The 17,193-nt window shown below is 38.5% G+C and overlaps 1 protein-coding gene across 9 annotated transcripts in view; it reads right to left on the bottom strand.

Annotated features, from left to right (window-relative positions):
* The window catches only part of SORCS1 (sortilin related VPS10 domain containing receptor 1), a 476,815-nt gene that overhangs the window by 59,693 nt on the left and 399,929 nt on the right, over nt 1-17,193 (bottom strand). For all 9 annotated transcript variants that reach the window (XM_070604587.1, XM_070604487.1, XM_070604417.1 and 6 more), the window contains one exon: nt 7,866-8,037. In XM_070604587.1, coding sequence (XP_070460688.1) covers nt 7,866-8,037 — 172 coding nt within the window. The remainder of the gene's footprint in view (nt 1-7,865; nt 8,038-17,193) is intronic.

Here is a 17,193-nt window from a genome sequence, read left to right as displayed (position 1 = left end):
GTGGACAAAGAAAGGTGGGTTGCATCAGTCACTGGCCCAATCTAGCCCCAGAGACAGAAGACAAGTCTACAGGAGAAGCTGAACCATGAGTAAAACCATGAGACACAGAGGCATAATCTTTGGTGCCCAAATGACAAAATATATCGACTTGGAGAGTTTTCTGCCCACCTCTGCATTAATCACGCTGCAGTGTCACATCAGAATGTAGCCAGGCCCTCCTGGCCCCTTTGGCACCTGGGGGACTTGCCGCTTTAGAGGCATCAGAAGCATGGCATTAAAATCTCTATTGTTATGAAGAATTGGCATGAGGAATAGGTGCAAGAGTCAGACACTATATTCAAAACAAATTTAGGAGCATCAAATTCAAATGAGAAGTGGACTCAGAGATTTTGAGGAGGCTATAGAGGCCTCATGCATTGCCAGTGGCACGTCATGGGGTTTTTGTTTTGGATTTATTTTTCTAAAAAAAATCATTATAGCCGAATTCATATCCAAGGCTCTGGAGAAGTTTAGTATACAGGGATAGTAGACTCCTCAAGGGCTGCAGTCATAGCCATCCTATGTTTTCCAATATTCTTTAGAATGGATAAAACAGCTTCAGATACTCAGTAGCCATTCAGTAAAGGCATAGTTTTGCAAAGTAGGGGAAACCCAGGATAGGATTAAGCATCTCCCTTTGCTGAAATGATTTTCAACAGTGATCCCAAACCATGAATATGCTTGGAAAATCCAGGAGGAAAATCTTGATTTATATATTGACGAGTGTCTAAGAATACAGCAGCAGCCATAGACCAGAGTGGCTTGGGCGTACATAATTTTGCCTATTCTTGATCTTAGTTACTACCTGCCCCCAGCCAAGGATTTCTAGGGAGCCTTAGGAACTACACGAAGTTCTTTCCCAGAAAATGATTCTTTCCATCATAGAGAACCAATAGAAAAGCAGGATACCATAGAGCCTGGATTTGACTTCTGGCTCTATTACTTAGTAGCTGTGTGATCTTAGGTAAGTCATTTTGCCTTTTTGTGCTTCCACTGTGCCATCTATAAAATGACAATGGTGATGATAATAGCTACTTGCACAGGGTTGCTGTGAGATGTAAGTAAGACGATCCATGAAAGCACTCACAAACTGGACCGTAGTTAGTCTCAATAAATGTTGGATATTCAAATTATTATCATTGTGCCAAATTTCAATGCTCCCCACCTTCTCAGAGACACCCTGCCTTTCTTTATTCTATATTGCTCATCATAGGCATCACCCACTCCTACATATATAATCCAGAGTTAGCAGAGAAACTGATGTTGTTTTTGTAAAGAGAGCCTGTGAATCATTAGCAAAGAATCCCACAATCAAATGAGAGGTCCCCAGGGCCTCCTGACGTGGTGACGGTCCTTTTAGCTTGGTGCTCTGCACTAGGAGACAAGAGCATCAAGGGACCAGGTCTGACAGCTGATGGCAGCAGATTTCATCCCTGTTATTGTAGCCTTGCCCACTCAAGTGGAATGAACTGACTTGCATTTTTTTCCCTTCTTGCGCCCAGAAGGCATGAATTTACACATCTTAGAACCAGATTCCCCAATCTGTTCCCACATCACTCAGCCAAGTTTCAGATGCCTGACGATCTTTGTTACATGGAAAGCAAAGTCGAACAGATGAGAGCCTGGCCTCTGTCCCTGGAGGGTGTACAAAGATGCAGCTGACCAGGAGTGAGTTCTTGTTCCAGATCTTGCTCTGTTGTGTTCTTAGAAATGGAACAAAAATCTGAATTCTGAAGCCTCTTCCAACATAAACATCTGATACTTCAAAAGATGATGCTCTTCTGAGTATCATAATCCGTTTCCTTATGTCTCTGGGAAAGGGTCCTTCACATTCACCACACAGGTAAACACAGGGTATAGAATTGGGCCAGAAAATGAATCCTTCCCTAAAAGTCCCTAGAAAGTTTTCTTTCTTTTTCCTTTTTGCCTCTAAAGACCTAAATAAAAAGCACTATATTTTATTTGAATTTCCAAAATTATTTGTAAGTAGGCTTTTTGTTGAGGATAATGTACATCAAGAAACATATACAAATCATTAAATACACAACTTGATTTTTTATAAAGCGAATGCATCCATTGATCACCAAGAAATGAAAAATGTCCAGTATCCCCTAAATCCCCCTTGCCACTCCCCCTCCGAGGGTAATCATTATTCTCATTTCTATCACCACAAATTAGCTTTGCCTATTTTTGCAGTTTAATTAAACAGAATCGTAGAATATGTATTTTTTCAGTCTGATTTTTTTTATCTTAATATTGGATATGAGATTCATCCAAGTTTTTGTAGGTAGCAATAATTTTTTCTTTTTCATTGTTGTAAGGTATCCCACTTAATAAGTATACTGTAATTTATTTTTCCATTCTACTGTTGATGAATGTTTGTTTCCAGTTTTGAGTTCTTATGAATCATAACTCTGCCATGCATATTATTTTTCATATTTTCTGGTGCCTATCTGTATGCATTTCTGATGAGTATATACTTAGGAGTGGAAATGCTGGGTCATAGGTGTGTATATATTCAGCTGCAGTGGTTCATGTCAAACAGATCTCCATGTGGTGGTACCCATGTATGTACACTCCAGACAGCATGTATGAAAGATGAATTGCCCCAACAACGACTCTTGATATTATTAGATTTTTAAAATATAAATCTTTTGATGGGTGCACAGTAATATCTTATTATAGTTTTAAGTTGCATTCCCTTGATGAGTAGTGATGTTGAGAATTTTTTTATATGCTTACTGGCTATTTGGTTACCCTCTCTGAGAAGTCTATTTAAGTCATTTGTGTATTTTCTATTGGTTTGCCAGAATTTTTCTTATTATTTTGTAGGATTTATTGATATTTTTCTGGGTATGAGTCCTTTATTGAAGGTATTACAAAAACCTTCTTTCTTAAAAACAGCTTACCTTTTTAATTTCTAAAGTGTCTTTTGAAGAAAACAAATTCTTAATTTTAATAGTCTAATTAAATTATATTCTCCTGTATACATAATAGGTTTTGTTTTCTGTTTAAAAAATATCTTTGCCTAACCCAAGGTCATGAAGATAACTCTTCTGTGCTTTGTTTTAAACAATTTAGTTTTATCTTTCAAAATTACAATAACAGTCCTGTTAGAATTATTTTTGTGTGTCACGAGAGGTCAAGATGTATGTATTCCCTGGTGGATATTCAATGTCACAGCACCATTTACTGAAAAGATTATAATTTATCTACTGTACTGCAGTGTCTCATTTGTCAAAAAGGTAGGTACACATACCGTTATGTTTCTTGACTCACTATTTCCTTTCTTGGTCAGTATGTAGGAGATATCTATCTATAATATACATAATAGATAGATAGATAGATAGATATCTCCTACAAACATATATATATATATGCCCTCACCACACTCTCTTAGTTACTATAGTTTTATAATAAATCTTGACATCTGGTAATGTAAGCCATCCAATTTTGTGAGTTATCTTCAAGATTATCTTTGCTATTCTTGAGCCCTTGCATTTTCATATAAGTTTTATGATCATCTTGTCAATTTTAACACACAAAAATATGCTGGGGATTTTATTGGAATTGCCTTGAATCTAAGATCAGCATGGGGAAAACTGGCATCTTTTCATAATATCGCATCATCCAATCCATGATCATGGTGTCTCTCTCCATTCATTTATTTTTCAAAATTTTTTCCCAATGTGTTGTAGTTTTCTGGGTAGACCTATTGAAAATAAGTTGTTATATTTGTCTATAAGCATGTGTTATAATTTGATGGTATTATAAATTATAAATGGTTTTCTATTTGTTTAGAGGATTTATGTCTCAAAATCAAGACTGACTCTAAATATAGCATAATTAAAATGTGTTTGAAATTAGCAATTAACACAGGTTTGAAAATTAGACCAGTGTAACAAAATAAAGTATATAGAAATAGACCCACATGTGTATGGTCAATTGATTTACGACAAAGACTTATAGCAATTCAGTGTGAAAAGAATTGTTTTTCAATGCTTCTGGGTAAATTGGATATGCATATGAAAAACTATACAAACCTTGGCCCCTGCCTGAAACAATTTTATTCAAGATGGATCATAGACTTAAATATGAAAGCTAAAGAAAACACTCGTGGTATGATATCTTCACAACCTTGAGTTAGACACACACTTCTTAAGCCACAAAAATCACTAACTATTTATTTTATGTAATAACTGATAATACTTAGGTTTATATTTACCATTTCAGTATTTTTTCTATTTGTCTCAAAGGCAGTATATTCCTTTTTGTCTCTTTTTTGCCTTATTTTGGATTAATGAGGCACTTTTAATATTCTTCCAATTCCCCTGTCAATAGCTTGATAGTTAAATATTCTCTTACTATTCTTTTAGATGTTACTCTAAATATTAAAGCATACATTCTGGACATGCTGGTGTCTAATATAAATTAGTCCTTTTACCTCTTCATGGATATTTCAAGGAACTTAAACCACTTTAACTCCATTTCATTCCCTCCTCATACTATATTATTGTTATGTATGTATTTTAATTCTACATATATTTTATAGTCATACATATTTTATTATCATACATATATTTTGTTTTCATTTATTTTAATTCTAGATATATTTTAAATCCAACAGCTTATTGTCATTATTTGTCTGAAAGTTATTAATTTCAATTTACCCACATATAAACACTCTTTTTTGCTCTTCATTTTTTCCATGATGTTTGTGCTTTTGTCTGAGGTCATTTTCTTTATGCCTGAAAAATTACCTTCAATATTTCTTTTTATTAGAGTGTCCTTCTGGGACTCTAATTATATATATGTTCCTCCCTTTCACCATTTTCCATTTGTCTCTGATTATTCTTTTCTCTATTTTCTATCATTTCACTCTTATCCTCCAAATGCTATATCTCCTACTGTCCTTTCTGCCAGTTAACTGATCCTTTTGGATCATCTTCATCTGGGTTCAATCTGCTTTAAACTCATCTAAGTTCTTAATATCAGTTATTATATCTTTATTTCTACAACTTTCGTTTGATCACTGCTTTTGACTGATTCCTACTATAGGGTTAAACTTGCTACCTTGCCCCCTATTCAGGAACGTATTAATCATATCTCAGACAACTGTTCTTTCAATGATCAATCAACTGTATCTCAGACAATGCTGCTTTCTTCTCCCTCTTGGTGCTGTTTCTTGAGATATCTATAACTTTTTAAAAAACGAAATGCCCAACATTTTATATTAAAAATAGGTATGACCTCTGATTTATGTTATTTTCCTGTAAAGAGGATTTGATTTAGATTCTGACAGACATTTAAAATTGGGGAAAGTCACTCTGATCTATTCAGAGACTGAAATAATTTCAGGTTGGATTTCAGCACTTAGAGAGCCTGTTCAAATTCTGGTTTGTCCTTACTTCTAGGATTAAGCTTTCTAAGAGTCTCAGGAACCTTGTGTTGTATTGTTCACCAGGGCTCTCCTCCTTCATAGTCCCTGAACTCAAATTTTTATTTCCCAAAACAGGATTACTTCTCAAACTATGCTTGATTTCTTGTCCTCTTAGTGACGACTTTACATGTTGCCTGTGTCACTTAAGTGTTGTCAACTCAAGGAGAAAAAGGGCAAAGAGTATTGTGCTTCCTCTTTATGCTTCCCTTCTCTTTAGAATTGACCTCCTTAGTCCCAGTGGCCATGGTGGTCTCCAAGTCCAGCTTTTATATTTCCAGCCTTGTGAGTCCACCAAGATCTGTTCAGCCAACACTTTCCGTCTGGCCTTGTCCTGGGAACCTGAATCCGACCTCCTTATGGTGTGATGTATAAACTGGCAAAGTTCTTGAGGGGGAATACAGCAGAAAATGCTGGACTCACCACAAGGAATTTCCCATCTCTCAAGAAAAGAATTTTTGCTTCTCAAATACTCTTCATGGTTCCCTCATGCTCATCTTCCTCCTTCTCTCTCTCTCACTCTTGCTCTAAATTTATACATATATATTTGGTTTGCTGCAAGCTAATCTGTCATAGCCTCAGGCAGAAGTCCCCAAAGATTTCATTTCTGTGAAATGCGAGCAACTGTGGCCTAAATTGGCCTATATTTCTCTTGTTCCAACTGAAGAATTTTGGGAGACCTCAGTATTTAGAAGATTGGGCATGGTCCAAAGGCACTTATTAAGGAGATAATAGAAAGGAGTATTAGAACAGTAGTTCTAAATGGTCCTTGGACCAGAAGCATCAGCATTACCCAAGTCAGAGTTTCAAACTCATTATTTCACAGCTGGTTTTTCTACAGAAATTAAAATACTAATAGTTTTGATCCAACCTGACAAAGCAATCCTAACTGCTTCATCTTTTCCCCTTCAAGGTATACTCCAGAGCCTCTCAGACAACTCTACCCCCCTTGACTTTGCCCTTGTTTTTTTTTTTTTTTCTCTCTTGCAGTATGACGTGTAAACTACGACCCTGTTAGCAACACATTTTCTTGGGCCAAGCCCCAACCTACTGAATCAGAATCTTTGAAGATGGGGCCCAGAAAACTCTTTATTTTTATTGAGGTCATATTGGCTTATCACATTGCATAAGTTTCAGGTGTACATTGTTATATGTCAGCTCTGTATAGACTGCATCACGTTCACCATCAATAGTCTAGTTTTTATTCGTCACCATACATATTTGTCCCTTTATCCCTGCTTTAACATGCTCACCAGGTGATTCTTATGCATGTTAAAGGTTGAAAGCCACTTGGCTAGCAGAAGAGGAAGCTGGAAGTCAATATTGCATATATTAGTCCTGGTGTCATTATTAATTTTTAAATCCCTTTGTATGCACGAGGCCTAGCACAGTGCTGACCATATTTTAAAGACTCAGAAAACATGGTTGAAGGTAGGACCGTCCAGTTTAATAACTGAAATCATTTAATAAAAGTGTTTCTCCTTTATAGACCATCTTCCTCATGTACAAAATGACAAAAATGCCTGTGTACATTCTAAAATACAGAGTATAAATTTCATGTTATCCACCATCTAAATATTCATAAATTTCAGACAACCATAATTTGGCAAATAATAATTGATGTTTATAAGGATATCCCTGAGGTGCTACAAAAATACAAGCTCAATTGCCAAAGAAAATATACTCAATTATGTTTATATTGGCCTTAGTGTCCTATGTATGACCAGCAAGTTGCCACTGGAAAAGAAAAGCTAAGACTTCTGGTTGAGAGAGGAGGATAGCATTACAGTCATGTGCTCCATAACGATGTTTCTGCCAATGACAGACCACATATAAGACGGTGGTCCCATAGACTAGTACCAAGTAGCCTAGGTGTACATTAGGCTGTGTCATGTAGGTTTGTGCAAGTACACTCTATGATGTTTGCACAATGATGAAATGGCCTAACAATGCATTTCTCGGAATGCATCCCTGTCATCAAGGGATGAGTGATTGTAGTATCTTTTAGGTTAGTTGAGTATTTGTGTGTGTTCAATTACTCCAGGAATACTATTAATATATTCTGGGAAAACTTTTTGCTACAAAAGAGCAAATAAGGCAAGGTTAAATCCAAACAGAACCCCCAAGAAGTGAGATATTAAGTAGGCGTGAAGAACAACTTGAAGTGAAATGAAAATAATTGAAGAAATGTGTCTGAGAAGATGAACTGATAACAATAACAAGAAAAAAAAACCCAAGGAACTAAGAGTAGAATAAAACAAAAATTTTAAGCACTTAAAACTTTTTAAAAATATGTAAACAAAAACAAAAAGATATGTAAACAAATCATGATTTCTTTGGAAAACTCACTGGCCCCAGAAGACAGAAGTGAGACAGGAGTCAGTCCTACCTCTTCCAACTGTACCATGAGAGTAACATTGTGCCCTTGTTCTGCTGTCAACTTTCCATCAGCAGTGACGATCCGGAGCCCCCGCGGGGCCTTCCCGGGACACTTCTGTGGTTTGGCAGTGTATTGTTCTCTCACTCCATCAGTGCAGTTATTGGAAACCACCTTCCTATACCTAAATGGAGAAAAGCTCAAGTTGTAATCCAGTTCATTATAATTCAGATCACTCCCAACCTTTTAAGCTGGATCTACTGCCTAGCCCTGAGGGCTATCAATAACTACATTTCATGTTGCTCTGAGGATTAGAGCTAATTCATACAAAGCACCCAAAAGAGAAATCATCACAGTAACACATTGTACCTATCATTAGTACTTTAATATACCTCTTTTATTCATTTAGTCAATCGTTGAATCATTTTGCCTTGGAAGTATGGGAAATGCACAGCAGTAGAAGACAAAGTCCTTTACCTCACTAATTTATAATGTAGTTGAAGAGACATAAATGGATAATCTAGGAGATACTTCTAGAGTTAGAATGAGTAACATCTCTTGCAAGGGAATTTGCAATTCAGAGAAAGAACAGATTATGATGAATTATATGATTTAACATTATATCTCATAGATGGCCATAAATAAGGGTATAGTGCCCAAAGCTGGCTACGCTTGATACTTTCTACTCAATAGTTCATGAGGGGTTACTCTGGCTAAACTATTGACACCTCACATTAAGAAGACTTTAGTCTGCAGATTGAGTAAATCCTTCCTACTCTTTAGCTTATTTCTTCTTGTTTTAGCTTTAACAGAAAAAAACAAATTACGTTACAAATTTATCCTACATAATTTATCAGATTCATAGTAAATTAGAATCTGTGGGTTTTGGATGACCCATCCTTAGGACTTTTGAGGCTCAGTGTTATCTATTCATTATCTTTTTCTGTGGGATCCACAGTAACTATTTTATGTAGTCATATAACCAATTTCCACAGTCTACTTGCCTAGAGTTACTGGTAGAACACAAACTGGAACCAATCAAAGCCCAAGGTCTTTCCACTCTTCTAGACCAGGAGTTGACAAAATTTTTATATAAAGGGCCAGACAGTCTATGTTTTAGCTTTGTGTGTTATCTGGTCTTTATCTCAAGTACTCAGCTGTTTGGTTGTATCATGGAAGTAGACATAGATAATGTATAAAAGAATGGATGCAACTAGGTTCCAATAAAACTTTATTTACGAAACCAGCAGTGTGACAGATTTGTCCTGCATGCTATAGTTTTCCAACCCCTTCAATTCTAGCCAATGTCCTTTCCTCTGTTCCTGAGTCTCAGGATTGACTACCTAAAAGCATGATTGAGAAAGTCCAATTAAATACTGTGTGGGATAGTGCTTTGAATACTATGGACACTACAAGGTCAATTACTAACATTTAATTCATCTCATAGGGTAGTTGCAACGATTAATGTACACAGAGTACTTAAAACCACCCTGACGATTAGCAAGTACTTATGAAATATTACCAATTATTTTTATTTAATATTATTATTATTTATCCTACCTGTTCTTAGGATAATGGCCTTAGGGTAAGTCGCAAATCCTATAATCTAACGCACAAAGCCCTCCACAAGCTAAGTTCATTCTACTTTTCTGGACTCTTTCTCTCCAACAAGCTCATTCTGCCCCAGCCAAACCTCTCTTTTCGATCCTCTTAAAAGTACTTCTTTTCTTTTGCTCTCTCTGCTTCTATGTTCTCTCACATGCTCTAGCAGCTACCTAAAAGTTACTCATGCTTTAATTTACAGCTTATCTCTTGTTTTTCCTTGACTATGATAGTAAAATAGTAAGATAGTAAAACAGTAATAAGTTCATATTTAGAGAGTATTTACTATATTCTAGTCATTGTGCTAAGTTCCTAACATGACTTTTCTCATTTATTTTCAAAATATCTCTAATAAGAAAGGTATTATTATTCCCAATACACAGATGAAGAAATTAAGAGTCATAGAAGTTAACTAGTTTTCTCAAGATCACACAGCTAGGTCCCTAGACAATTTGTCTCTAGAACATATCCATTCTTTATCACTACACCATACTGCCTCTTTAAATGGAGTAGGATTATCCTTCCTCTAAACTCCTAAAGAAATCTTTATGATTTACTTGATAGGAACCATTTGTGCCTTGTATGATTGTCTTCCTATGTGTGTCTGTGAACTTTAAGCTCCTTGAGGGCATCACTGTGTCCTGAACACGTAAAGCTGATAACGAGGAGGTCCACCCTGGGATGGCTGTACCATTTTAAAGGTTGAAGTATCTCCAGAGCAGTTGGTTATTACCACTGCCCCAAACCCTTCAAACACCTCACCTACCAACCCAGCTATGCTGATCCCTATCCTTGGAGTCCCCACTTCTCCTTACAATCCAGCAACTAAAGAGTCAACACCTAGACCATCAGGCAGCCTCCAAAATGCTGCTCCTGTGCTAAAATCCCTACCTATTCTGATTGGTCCTTGTCACGTCTAAGCATTTTTAACGTGATCTCATCTGATATTTTAAGAAATCTATTGTAGGTGCTTATCAGTGTATGTTGATTAAAAGAGAAAATAATGGCAGGTAGAAGAGAGAAGAAAACAAAAAAGTGCAGGCATTGGAGAATGGTGGAACTCTAGTGCTGGCAAGGTAGCAAGAAAATGCCCAGCAATGTCACACAGTAATTATGGCATCCCGGTGAATTTAACTGGGATCAGAAATTCCCTGTGTGTTTCAAAGGCAAGGCGCTATCAAACTAAAGGCAGCTTATGCTCTTTGATCACTTAGCATCCAAGCACACCTGTGACTCTGTCTTGGCGAGCAGCTATAAAGGCGTGGGCTCACCATCACCACTGGCATCATCAGCTAGAGAATATTCCTTTTGTTTGTCACTGTTCTGACCAATCACACCCTGCTTTCCTGAATCCTGCAGCAACAGGAGTTCTGCTCAAATCCAAAGCACGAATCCATCCCCCTGGGATTCTGCCACAGAGAAGACCAGTGGTAATTTTTTTAAACGCTCATTAAAAATCATTCTGAAACCATTTTATTTCCTGGATGAAAATGGTATCACATTAGCCCCACCAGACTTGGTCCTGAAATTTATAAGAAAACTGTGCAAAAATACAGAGTTCATTTACTCAAGTAAGCACACACCTGCTTTTTGCATTACAGAATGGTTCTATTTTCATCCCAGCAGCTGTCCCTGGGTCTGAGTTACATAAATGAATAATGCATTTAATATGTTATTAAATGGGGCAGCTACCTCCGTAATAACAAGGCAACTTATGATTATGTTGGACCTAAGCTCTGAATATTACTGGGATGCATTTCGTTGGGAAAGCATTCTTCAATCCGCCAAGAAGAAAAGTGCTTTGTAATGGCAAGGGAGTCTTTGTACAATTACTGAAAAGGAAACATTCTGCAAATGTGCCTTTGATACTACCGACTGCTCATCAGTAGATGGTGTCTTATTAGCTCAGCAACTCTGACTCCATCTATTCTCTTCCTTCCTGTCTTGACACTCCTCTGTCACCTTCTCCTTTTCACCCCTACCTTGTTTCATTTTGCTTCTCTGCTGCCTGCCAATCTTAAAAAAGATGAAGGTCATCATTTTTCTTTGTGAGAATAAAACTGGAAAAAATATTGAAAGACCTCATATTCTGTGATTTTGCTATTTAGTATTTTTTTCCTTGTGATTTTGGGGTAGAATACAGAAGTTTATGACTATTCAGTGTACTGTTAAGGTAACAGTATGGTCTAGCGCAGTAGATTGCAACCCTGTCTGCCCTTTACAATCATTTGGCAACACTTTTAAAATATATGGATGCCAAGACCTAGGTCCCAGGAATTATGATTTAATTGAGCATTCTGGGCATCAGTGTGTTTTTGTGTTTGTTTTAAGCTCCCCTGGTGATTCCAGTGTGCAGCCAGGATTAAAGACCACCTCCCTGGCAGTTAACACTAGTGTTGTGGAACCAAATTGCCTGAGTTTAAATTCAGGCTCGCTCTTACTATATGTACTTGGGCAATTTACCCAGCTTCTCTCTAATGATTGGCTTTTCTGTCTGTAAAATAGGGATAAATATGAAATCTTTTCATCAAGTTCTTGGGAGGATTAAATGAGATAATGCATTCAGAAGGGCTTAGCATAGAATCTGGCACATTGTAAGAACTTAATAAATATCAAAATATCCAAATGTAGCAAAAAGTTAGTATTTGAAGTATTAAATATTAACTTGCTATTATACATCAAGTTCCCTGAAAATAGAAGCTGATCTCTTAGTGCCAAGATTATCTTAAAATCAGATTAGACAATGTCAGTTCCTTTCTTAAAATCATTCAAAACTCCCTATGGCTTAATCTAACGGGTTAAGTTCAGGTTTAAAGTAGAGATTCACAATCTGTCCCCAGTGCACTTTTGTGTGTGTGTGTATGTGTGTGTGTGAGGAAGATTGGCCCTGAGGTTACATCTGTGCCAGTCTTCCTCTTTTTACTTGAGGAAGACTGTCTCTGAGCTAACATCTGTTGCCAATCTTCCTCTTTTGCTTGAGGAAGATTGTTGTTGAGCTGACATCTGTGCCAGTCTTCCTATGTTTCATGTGGGATGCCACCAAAGCATGGCTTGACGAGCAGTGCTAGGTCCACGCCTGGGATCCAAACCTGTGAACCCTGGACAGCCAAAGCAGAGCACATGAACTTAACCACTATGCCACTGGGCTGGCCCCCCCAGTGCAGGTTTTTTTTTTTCTTTTGAGGAAGATAAGCCCAGAGCTAACATCTGCTGCCAATCCTCTTCTTTTTTGCTGAGGAAGACTGGCCCTGAGCTAACATCTGTGCCTGTCTTCCTCTACTTTACATGTGGGACGCCTACCACATCATGACTTGCCAAGTGGTGCCATGTCTGAACCCGGGATCTGAACCGGCGAACCCCAGGCTGCCAAAGTGGAATGTGCACACTTAACTGCTGCACTACTGGGCCGGTCCCCCCAGTGCAGTTTTTAACCTTCCATTCTTTCTACTTCCTGAGCTCAGGCTACACTGAAGTCTACCTGCCTTCATTTGCCTGCTGCTCAAGCTGCCTGGGATGCTCTTTCCTCCTGTCAATCTTCTAGTTATTCTTTAAAAATCAGCTTAGAAATCACATTTTTCTGTGAGGTCATCTCTTCCCTTTTTTCAAAGTAGTTATAACATGGAATGACCCAGGGAGAGCTGGAACTCCAGGTCTTCTTGTAGCCAAGGCAGGTCTATTGTTACTGAGCTATGGTGTCCCTCACTTGTGTTCACAATGAGAAGAATTGAAGTTGTTTAATTTCTTGGCTTGTACTACGTGCCTTTGCTTTCAGAACACTGCCTTGTTACAATGACACTTGAATTAACAAAACAAGAAATGGAGCAAGGCGTGGTGATAGAGAAGGGGCTAGTTCTGGGTAACGTGTATGGCTAAGACTTAAAATCTTCCTAGAGTCAATGTGCCTGTATTTCAACAATAATCCTATGTAGTAGCCATGATGCCAACATTCAGAAAGAATGGGGTTCCACAGCTGACTAAGCAGGTTCCCCAAGTTTCTCCACTCAAGGCGATAGCTCCCAGGACTTTTCTCCTAAATTGAGTAAGCAGGCCTTGGGAGCTGTCAGGAGACAGAAGACCAGGTGGAGGGAAGAAAACTTTTCTTGCATTTAGCAGGATGGAAGCACAAGACATTTAGTCAGAACAGTAAATGGAATGTGACTTCATTTTGAATGCCAGCTTGATGAAATGGGACATATGGCCATGTAAAACGGAATGATTTAATATCAAGAATCATGAAAATGGCTCATGGAATCCATAGCTGAGTCAATTAATTGTACAACTAATTTATATAAGGAAATTTTCCCTTCTTTGAGCACCTGCAGTCCAATGAAGCCTACTACTGAATCGTTTCAAATTGGTCACAGACATGTCAGTGCCTGAAGGGGTCTTAAAGACCATCCAACACAATCCCTCCATTTTGCACATAAGGGAAAGGAGATACAGTGTGAGAGTTTCCTAAGGTCACATGGGGGACAAGTAGTGGTTCTGCACCTGTGGACTGAGTCTGGTGTTCTCTTCCGTCTATGTACGCCATGCCAGCTGGATGAGGATCATTAATGCCAATACAATTGATGTGGCCAAGAGCAGCTACCTGAGGAAATATGCTTCCACATACAGTGACTTTTACCTTCTTCATTTGCCAACCCCAATGCCAACTCATGAAAATATGGAAAACCACATCTAAGAAAGGTCCTCTGAAGAGTCAACTGTACAGCAACAAACACCTATTGAGCGTCTGCTGTGAGACTGCACAGCACTTTTCTAGAAAACAGCTACATGGGCCCCTGCAGTACTGAGTCTATAAGTAATGCAAGTGATTTCTTTTCTGAGGGCTTTAAATACATGCACCCCTTTTAGGGCCAGTTATTCTCCGTGATGCACATTGCAAAATGTTGCTGAGGAGATCAGACTGAACACCAAAATCCCCTCCAGGCACAGGGATGGTGTCACTTAGGAAAAGACCACAGGCCCAAGGACCCTGGAAATAGGAACTCCAGGACAATGGTAGGTTAGCCAAGGTCTAAGTATTTCTGTGGTTGATATAGGGAGGAATACATTTATAGAAAGCATTTTAACAACATTCCAAATGTATGTTGACAGTACAGAGATTACTATTTTGAGAGAACTGATGTGTATGTATTTCTTCCTGGACCCACTACATGTTCTTATATAGATAGTGAATTAATGCTATTATAAAATCATATTTTTAAGCTTCTTGAGTAAACATCCCCACTGTATATTGAGAAACTAACCCCGAGGAACAATAAGAGCTGGCACTGTACATTCTTTCAGGAGGGATTAAGGGTTCTTCTGAAGAAACTCCAGAGACAGAAATTTCTATACACACTTTTTTTTTAAAACACATCTAGAAATATCTCTAGCTTAATAGCAAGAAGAAATCTGTCCCTTGACAAGATTATCTTGGTTTCTTAGAATAAACCAGCCCAATGCCCACTTTATTTTATATTTACAGAATCTTTTATGGTTGACATGAAACAAGCGATGTCCTAGTTAATTTAGCAACTAAAATTTGCAGCATGTTCCCTGGATCCCAAACAGTATAAACAAGATATAACCATATATAAGTACAACTAAATGGGCTAGTGCTGGTGTGTGTACAAAGTGAGATATTTATAGGCACCGATGGAGAAACAAAGAGGAATGAATTTGGGGTTATTTCAGTACTAACATGCAAGAAAATACACAAATAAATACTGATTTCATTTTATTTGAACAAAAGGCACTCCTGCCTTCAGTGGTACCGAGGGCCAGAAATGTGTTTTGGTGTATAGTGGTCTCTAATTTCATTACTTTATGAGCCTATGCAGGTTATTATTTCTGTTTTACAGATGAGAAAACAAGGCCTTAGATTAAATATGTCCTAGATTTCGGTACTGCAGTGTCTATTAAGTATCAAATAAATGTTTGGATTATAGACACAGAATAAAATAAAGTCTTCCCCCTCTTTTCTCCTTCACTCCAGAGGAGCCTTTAGATGATGACTATTGGTGATGGCATCTGCATTTTGTCAAGTGACTACCATCTGCTAGGCATTGTGCTGCATGCTTTATATACAGTATCATATTTAAGCAAACCCCAAAAGCAAATAACAACGTTTTATAGGTTTGAAAACTAAGGCTTAAAGAAGAGAAGCCATTTGATAAAGATAACAGTTAATGGCAGAGGGATTAAAACCTTTATTTGTCTCATTCTAAAATAACTCTGCTTTTCACCAAATAAAACATCCCTCATTATATTTCACTCTCCATCCATTACAGGCTGAGGCCCCAGTACCAGCCTCCTTGTTTTCCCTGGAATGGCTTGCGGAAGGTGTGAGCGCAAAGGGTGAAAAGAGGCGGGAGCCAACAGTGGAGAACACGGCAAGCACTGCTCACACACTGGTCCACAGTGTGATCATTAGAAACCTGACTTCACTGGACCAAGGACTGAGGACTGCTAGTTACAGCCACCTGGAGGGACATTTGGCACCCATTTCAGCTCTTAGTCCAACTATCTTTTCTAAGTCCTAGCCAAAAAATAAAACAAAAATTGCACAACCATTCGCTTATACACAGTGAAGCTGATACAAATTTTGGCACCTCCTCAAAACAGCATCTCTATTGGGCATAATAATAACCGATGCTAGAAGGTTTCCATCATGGTGAAGTGAGGGAACCCGAGAACACTGCTATATATACAAGGTAATAAGCTGACTGTGAAAGCAAACCATCACCATTTATAAAGGGAGGTATTAAAAAAAAAAGGAAAAGGAAGGTTTACCTGCATGCTTCCAACTAAACTCTCTGAAAGGCGATGCTGGGAGATTTGCTTGTTAAGCTTGACTGACATGGGAGAACTGCTTAGCAGACCTCACTCAGTTCAAGTCCTTACTGCCTGACTGCACAAGGGGCTCTGCTGCAGGGGATAGGGAGAGGCAAGTGAGGCGCCCGGGGAGCAAAATTCCTGGAGGCACTCAGTCTCAGCTGACCTTGCACTGTGAGTCCCCTGCACTTCAGCCCAGCCTAAAGCTAATGCGCATTCTGTACTGACTGAGCACGAGATGCCCATGGATGGCTTCAAAGTGGCCCTGGAGAGACTGAAGGTGCACTGTGGCTCCTTAATTCTGTAGACCTCCAGGCACTGACACTGGGGCTTGTTCTTGAGAAAACTACAGCGTGGCCCTTTCACCCAGGTCATCTCTTGCTTCTTTTGCCCGAAATGGTCTTCCTCACCTTGTTAAAGGGGGAAATCCTACTCCCCCTTCCTCTCTGCTTTCCCTTACAGAATCTATTGGCATTTGTATTTTAAAGGAAGACGGCAATTAATACAAACTCTAATGTGTGAGACTCACAGGCAGTGTGTGACCAGGAAGCTAGTGTCTTGAGCCTTAAGGGGGAGCTATTTGGCAGTGCCTGGATCCTCAGGTCTAAGAAGTAACCAGTTGGCTGGGTGGAATTTGCTCCAGAAGCTAGCAGAAACACCTCCAATTGCCAAAAGAGATTCTAATTATTCTTATATGCTTTTTGGGTTTTTTTTCTTTCTTTTAAATTATTTATTTAAAATTGAGGAAGATTGCTGCTGAGCTAACATCTGTCCAGTCTTCCTCTATTTTATGTGGGATGCTGCCACAGCGTGGCTTGATGAGTGGTGCTAGGTCCATGCCCGGGATCCAAACCCATGGACCCGTGGCTGCCAAAGCAGAGCACGCAAACTTAACCACCATGCTACCAGGCCAGCC

Source organism: Equus przewalskii, chromosome 1 (genome assembly GCF_037783145.1).
Source record: "Equus przewalskii isolate Varuska chromosome 1, EquPr2, whole genome shotgun sequence".
Classification (NCBI taxonomy): domain Eukaryota; kingdom Metazoa; phylum Chordata; class Mammalia; order Perissodactyla; family Equidae; genus Equus; species Equus przewalskii.
This window is presented reverse-complemented; position numbering and strand designations above follow the sequence as displayed.